The sequence below is a fragment of the Monopterus albus genome, unplaced genomic scaffold (genome assembly GCF_001952655.1).
Source record: "Monopterus albus unplaced genomic scaffold, M_albus_1.0 scaffold362.1, whole genome shotgun sequence".
Classification (NCBI taxonomy): Eukaryota; Metazoa; Chordata; class Actinopteri; order Synbranchiformes; family Synbranchidae; genus Monopterus; species Monopterus albus.
In genome coordinates, this window is record NW_018128242.1 from 708419 (window position 1) to 716200 (window position 7782).

General features: G+C 41.6%; 1 protein-coding gene across 1 annotated transcript; it reads right to left on the bottom strand.

The window, feature by feature from the left end:
- Positions 1 to 2710: 2710 nt before the first annotated feature.
- LOC109951081 (cell wall integrity and stress response component 1-like) lies at positions 2711 to 6051 on the bottom strand. Its single transcript, XM_020585364.1, has 4 exons — positions 5973 to 6051; positions 4723 to 4989; positions 4293 to 4583; positions 2711 to 3852 (listed from the first exon to the last, which is right to left on the bottom strand). Exons 1-4 carry the CDS (start codon positions 6049 to 6051, stop codon positions 3662 to 3664), a joined length of 828 nt encoding a protein of 275 aa, XP_020441020.1. The 3' UTR covers positions 2711 to 3661.
- Between the last annotated feature and the right edge of the window lie 1731 nt (positions 6052 to 7782).

Genomic DNA, 7782 nt, shown 5'->3' on the forward strand with positions numbered 1-7782 from the left:
GGCTTGGACCAATGGTGAAGTAAAAAAAAATCAGCAACATTAAATACATTTTTGTTGTTCTAAGGAAGTCAGCACCTTTATCAGGAATGCAGACAACATCCAGCAGCTGATCGTCCTGCAGGTTTTTGTCAGGTTTGCCCGGTTGCACCTCTTTTCTCACTCCCCTCACTCTGTTTTCACTCCTTTACCCTGTTTACGTTTTCCTTTACACCTGCTTCTTACCCCCAGATTACCACCAGCTGCACCTGATTAGCTTCTCCCTATTTAGTCCCTGCTCTTCGTTCACTCCCCTGTCAGTTCTTTCTAGCTTTTCTCAGGCCCGTTTGTTCCCCGGCGTTCTTTTGAATCTGTATTTAGTGTTTTGTGTCTCTTCTCTCCAGCTGCTTAGATTACATTCCCTTTGTTTTTTTTGTTCCATCAGCCGCTCGTTCGGAACACGGACCTCCTCCACTCTGCTCTTCACCACCCTGCAGGTCGATGCACAGTCTACCACTCACTGTATGTACTATTTATATTTATCTGCAGTTGCACCTAACCCGACCAGTCCAGGAGTGAACCCCAGTGTCCACAGCCCGGTCCTCTTATCATCTCCACCATTGACTGTGTTACCCTCCGAAGCTCGACACCCGGTCCCTCTGAAGCGCTGGTTTTGGTGGCCCAGCTGGTCTTGGCTTTTGTAGTAGGAGTGGACAGGATAGTCGTTACCTGTCTGATACCAGTGGATGACCAGATCATGACTGGCCTGGAAGCTGCACTACAGCTTTGCAGGATTCCTAAACTAGAGGAGTGTCTCATCACAGTTCAACATAGTATTGTGTCTTGGTTGGTTTGTGTTTATAGTTGTCTTCAATTTGTTTAGTTATATTTGTCATTTTTAAACTTATTTTGAATTGGTTTAGTCATTTTACACCTATTTCTTTTTTTTGTCTTTTTTTGTCATTTTCATAGTTTTGTTTTGCTGTAGGGCTTGTCTGGTTTTAATGGTTTGTATATTTTTATAGATGTATTGCAGCTTTTCCCCCCACGTTTTGTAGTAATTTGATTTCCAATTAATATGTTAGTCCCTTCATGGGCCTAGGGGCCCCCTGTCCCCTTGGGCCCCCTTGGCTCATTTAGTTATCCAGCCCTGCCTCTCAGCCTTTTTCAGTTTCCTTTTTTTCTTAAGAAAGCAGTCACTGGACTTTATCCCTATTACTAAGTCTTGATATGTACAGTCTTATGCAAAAGTTTAGGCACCCCTTGATAAATAACAGATTTTGGTGATTTTTTATTTGAACAGATGTTAACACAGTTTCTCTTGGAAATGGAAAAAATGCACAATATTTTCTGCAAACAGTGATGCATAGTTACTTCTTATGCCATAAATTGAACAAAAATCCTTTTGTATTGAAACAGAGGACAAAGTTTCACAGGACTATCTAAAACCTTGGCACCAAAACCACAGAAGCCACCTAAAAGCCACTGGAGTGTGTCAGGAAATGTTTTACAATGCCTTAACATAAAATATGTACCATATAAATAATGGATAAGTTCAAAATGTGCTTTCTATTTTGACTCACTTACCTCCTCTGCCAGACATCCACAGACAGGTCACAACCACTAAAAGCACAGGACACTTGATCCCCGTCATCTTGTTGGTGCATATCAGTCAAAACCTGGGAGCGACGGGTAGAAAAGTCGAGTGGATTTTTCACAACATGGAGTTAAGCTTGTGAAGGCAGGGCCAAGTTTAGCTATCTGCTGAAGGGTGGGTCTGTGTGCATGCTTCTGGAGTGAGTAAAGTTGAGGTTTTAGATTGATAACATATGTTAAAGTTGCCCAATGGATATTGTAACATAACTCATTTCAAGGTTAAAGAAAAGAAGCAAAACTCGCATTCATCAGCATGTTGTTGCTAAAAGAAATGTTGTATCGGTGTTGTAAATCATAGGACTTTCAGTGTGCATACCCACACACATAGACCAAATATGTAGGCCATAATGTACATTCACTAAGTATTGACCATATTTTGTGTTTAAAACCAATTTACTTTCTTATAGCGTGACACTCTGGATTTCACGTCAGAGTACACATCCCCTCTGTCAAAGAATATTTATAGTGACACACATACAAGTTATTAAAAGACTGTCCCTTCTATGGATATTCTAATATTCACCAGACAACTTGTTTAGGGTTAGGATTAGGTGGGACTCAGGTCAGGGGACACATCTCAATGGGGGAACAGAAGCCTCATTTATAAACGCTGCGTACACACACAAAAAAGGCACACTCCATGTTGTAAACAAACCGTGGGATTTATAATTTGGTTAAGCCACTCACATGGTTGCATTGCTCCAAACCTGTTTAAGTCACTGGGCTTCAGATTTCCACGTCACTGTAGTGCATTTACACAAGTACTGTAGTTAAGTACAATTTAGAGGAATCTGTACTTATTTTCATTTTCTGCTACCTCATACTTGGACTTCACTACATCTCAGAGGCAAATCTTGTACTTTGTCATGGTTCATATACTAGCTTCCTTTACTTTTTACTAGTTTGATACCAGTATTTTTGATCCTTAACTTAAGTAACATTTTGAATGCAGGACTTTTACTCATGACAAAATATTTTTACACAGTGGTACTACTATTTTAGCTTAAAAACGTACTTCTATCACTGTGTTATTGTTCGGGCAAGGGGAAAAACCAAAATATACAGATGCAAGCCAAGGCAGAGTTCAATAGCATTTTAATGCAACACAAAACAAGAAATGAGAGCAAAATACAAGGTTCAACCTGACGTAGTAAAACAAAAGTACAAAACTAGGTCAGGGAGCTGGGTACAAACCAAACCAGTGAAATAAACCAAAGTCAGGAACAAAGGAGAGACGGGGGCAAAGATCCAGGTAGTGATGGCCCTCTGACTCCCGAGGCTCCGACACATGCGCCATAGCTCATGAAGTAATTGAACAGAACCACTGTGCCGAGGCGTGTTTTGGTGACGTTTGAAGCAGTTGAATGCATCTGACGTCATACAAATCAGCTGGTTGGTTGGGTTTGTCATGTGAATCACTTTGCGGATGAGTGTGTTCAGAGGTAGGATATCCCTATTTAGTGGCGTTCATTTGAATTTGGCTTTGCAGAGTAGGTTGGTTTGTTGCTGCTGTTGCTGTTAGTTGCTCTGAGAGTTAGTAGTGCCTCTATGTTCTTTTTTAAGAGGACAATGTTCTCAGAAGGCATTCTTTCTCCTGCTTTGTCTGTAAACAAAATTTAATCAAATTCAGTTATGAAAATTCAAGTTTTTTTTCTTCTAAAACATGAAAAACCACTTCTGTAAAACAATTACATCAAACATAAAGCTTTGAATTTAATTTGGTTACTTCTTTCGTTTTACCCTCGTTTCTTTGACAAAACATTTTCCTATCAAGCGTCACAACTTTGTGAACCTGGGTTGTTTTGGAGAGACACAGCAGGTTCACATCACTAACCGACTGGTGGGTTCACTCCTTAAGAGGATGAAACTGTATGCTAAAGGGTTAAATTCAAGCTAAACTTAGAGGATGTGTTTTAATTTATTATTTGCTGGTTAATTAAAATACAGTATGCAGTGCACTGTAAAATGACTGGGAGGTTGCACATCAGAGGTGACAGTATCAGGGATGTTCATGAGTCAAAACACCAGTTCAAGCCTGAAGTCTGATGTTCCCAATGTAAAACAAACTCACTAAATAAATAAAAAGGTGAAGGCAGAAAATGCTTTTACCTTTCTGTCTTTTAAAATACCAGTATAGTAGGCATACTACAACCGGGACCAGGACCAGGACTACAAATCCAATCACCCCACCAACAATGGCTCCGCGATTATGTGAAGTCTCTGAAACAGGAAAGAGACAGTGAACTTTGACCACAAATCCAAATATGACAACGACTGCAGCATCACGTCACAATGAGAGCAGTTAGAGTGAAACAGAACAGTAACATGAGGCCCAGACAGCTAAACAATGACTCTTAAAGCTCAGGAAAGTCACTGGGAGCTTCACATCCAGCTGATAACTCTCTGTAGGTTCAGCACTAAGATCAGCACCTGGAACACCATAACTGCGGGTCGGTAGGTTCCCTTTATGTTCCACCCAAAACATGGGCAGTTCTGTGTTTGCACAGTCTAATAAAAATGAACCAGAACGTGTGAGGCTGATGGACACACCTCAGCACAGTGAGTGACTAGTGACTGGACACAGTGAGTCATGTTACTATAAGTGTGAATACTTGGGTGTACAGCACAGACACTGCAGATGGACACTTGTTATTCCTTACCTGTGTCTATCCTCAGAAAGGTGCTGGTGACAGTCGTCGGCGCAGCACCACTGAGCTCACAGGTGTACACTCCCTCATGGTTTGAAGATAACTTCTGTAGTGTGAGGCTGCCCGACTCTGACACACTCTTCACATGATGCTCCCACCCCTCTGACACGTTGACAAGGGCGTCAGGCCCGGTCTGGGTTAGGATGGTCTGACTGTGGTTGAACCTCCAGACGAGGCCTGTTAGAGGACTGTTTGTAGAGGTGCACTGGATTGTTGTTTCACTGTCTGCTGTGCTGATGGGACCTGAAAGGAAACAAGGGACAAAGTGTTATTTTGATGCACTTGTGGTTCCAGGTTGACTAGTTTTAAAGAATGTTGGGCTTTGGTAACTATTTAGGGGACCATGATCCTCCACATTATTAGACTTCTAATAAAGCCTTACTTCGTTTAAACACAGTGGCTGTCCTCCTGTTTGTGTGAGTGCTGACTGTGCAGATGTAGTCCAGACTAGTGACACTGTCCGAAACTATCAGAGAGCTACTGATGCTATAGAGACGCTGTTCAGTCTGCTGGACTGTGGTTGTGTTCTCGAAGGTCACAGTGGACGGAGGCCTGGTGGACCAGGTGAGCTCCGGTTCAGGGTAGATCCCCTCTGAGCTGCAGTGGATCCTGTTTCCTACCTGCTTGATGTCAACTTCATGGACCAGAGCTGCAGAAGAAGAGCATCTTGACCATGGTGGAAGAAGTACTCAGTACTAAGTACAAGTAGCAATACAACTGTGTAAAAATACTTTGTTACAAGTAAAAGTACTGCATTCAAAAAGTTGCTTAAGTAAAAGTACAAAAGTACTGGCATCAAAACATACTTAAAGTACTAAAAGTTAAAGTACTCATTAAGCGCCAAACATTCCATGAACCAATGACATGTCTTGATTGCACTTCATTTTATTGACCACTAGATGTCCTACTCGAGCACTGTGTCGTTGAAGCCTCCAGTAATGAACCATTTTTGGCTTCTACAAAGCCTCATCAGCCATCACTGGATGCAGGAGTGGTGAGATGAGAGAACGGAGACGACAGGGGTCAATGAGGCATGAAGACAAAATGAACCAGCAACCAGACTGAGGGAAGGGAGCAGGATATAAAGGGAGAACACCAGGGGACAATGGGTATAAACAGCTGCAATGGTGATTATGACCAGAGTAAAGCTGGGGCAAGTGAGGTGACAAGATAGGAAACTTAACCAAAATAAAAGCACAAAACAGGAAGCAAGTCCACAAACCATAACAGTTTGTGTAATTTGCATATAGGAACAAGATTACTAAACTTGTGAGGGACTTATTTATTCAAATGTGCTTCTACTCTACCCCTAAAGTAAAGAACAACACACCTACTGACTTCGTAGCTTCAGTGTTTATTCTTTTTAATAGCATTATGACACATTTGTGAATGAGGTAAAGTATAATTCATGAAATGTGATGTGTGGCAGCGCAGAGAGAAGGAGAAACAGTTTCTGCTGCTGATGACAAGTTACGCATTAATGTGCACATCATAACCAAAGTCAGTTTCATTCACAGTCACATTCATTTTTATGATGCAGAAAACATTTCCCAGCAGGAGCCAAACCAAACACAGCAGGACAGTGTACTAGAGAACATGACGTTAGCCTTGATGTTGAAAATCATCCCTCACCCAGTCTGTGCACGTGCCCAACAGCAGCTCTCTTCACTGTGCCAGGGACAACCGACTCCAGCCTCTGGAGAAAAGACATCTTCACCCGGTTTAGGTTTTTCTTTAAAAAACACTCTGAGATCATGGGTTTGAACATTACACACATACAAAATTCAGAGGAATCACAACAATTATTTGCTCATGAGGGTGAAATAAAAACTTAAGATTGTCCCATCAGCTTTAGCAGACCGTGTTGTACAGTTGTGACAGATCTGATCTTTGAGGGGATGAAGAGATGAATAAGAGCTGAGGAGGTCCAAGTGTAGAAAGTTTTCATGGCCTATCAGCTGTCTCACTGTTCACTCCTACTGAAATGGTTTACAGACAGTCAGGAGACAGTGGTGTCCAATATCTATACCACTTATCCCAACAAGGGTCACAGGAGGGCTGGAGCCAATCCCAGCCAACAGAGCCAGTGGTAACAAATGCAAGCAATCTTTAAATTAACTTATTTTCTCTTTAGCAATTGAGCTGAGGAAACGAGTCTTCTAACTTCTTAATAATTATTTATTGAAGACACTGGAATGACTGTGACTGACTAGCTTTAGCAGGTGTTAGCATTTAGCTAACACTTTCCCTGTTAATATTCGCACTACATCAAGACTCTAGAAGCCAATATTTCACAACCGATTGATTTTGCTGCACCCCTTTCTGGTGTGACCAGGAGTTAACACGAGCAGTAGGAGCACGGTTTGCTTTTGACCACTGTGCAAACAACTGCAGACACTACTCCAGTAGTTACAAGGCCATCAGAAGGTGCAGGAGGACTCTTTGGACCAGTAACTGAGGTATATCCTGGTTCTTCCTAGACAGTGGCTTTAGATGCAGGGGTCATCTTTAAGGTTCTTCAGGAGAAAACACATCCCAACAGGGGAACTGCAGATTCACAGCTGCACCTCCAGCGTTCACAGACTCTTCAGGAAGACGGTGAAAACATTTTGTCCACGTTCTACACGTCAGCATGTACACTGAAAAAGCTGGTCTCAAGAAGAGTTCCTCATTTTAAACATGCCAAAGTAGGAAGCGGAACACATGCTGTATATAATAGCTGTATAATACGATGCATTTTTCTTAAAAACACTTAAAGAAGCTTTGTGTTTGTAAGAGGCACTTCCTCGGTGTGCAGCTGCAAGCCTCGTGGTGCTGTTAGTAATCTATTTGTTGCGTTGAGGCAAAGTGTGTCTCTTTATTCTCAGGTTAACTGAGGTCCAGTCTCAAAGTGCTGCTCATGCTCACTTTGCTGATGAGTCTGTAAGAAATAAAAAACAGTTTTCGGATGAGAGAACTGATAAATGAATGTCAGGACGTTAAGTACAAACATAAAGTCCAACTCTCATGGCCAGGCTGTTTGGGAATTTAGTTTTGTGTTGAAACATTGTTGGAATATTTAAAATATTTCTGATTTTAAAAAGCCGACTATTAAATCAGATTAGGTGTCAGGTGATTGTTACTTTAATCCAGCTTTGCTTTCTGCACACACAAATTATGGAGGTGAAACTTTGAATGACAGCCATCATTTCACATATTAGCCTAACACAACCTGTACACAAACTAGCACATTGTGTTGTTAATTAATGATTCCGCTTGATAGAAAACTCCAAGGCTTTGTTGCCTGCACCCTGCTTATATTTGTTTTTCTGAATGTCTGTGGAGTTTTTATTGCTGAAATGCCGGCCCTGTTATCTATCAAGAGAGCATAGTACTGTGTTTCTGGCTGCTGTGTATGTTAGCCCAAGAGCTAATCCCTCTGTGGCTCTCAGCAAACTCTATG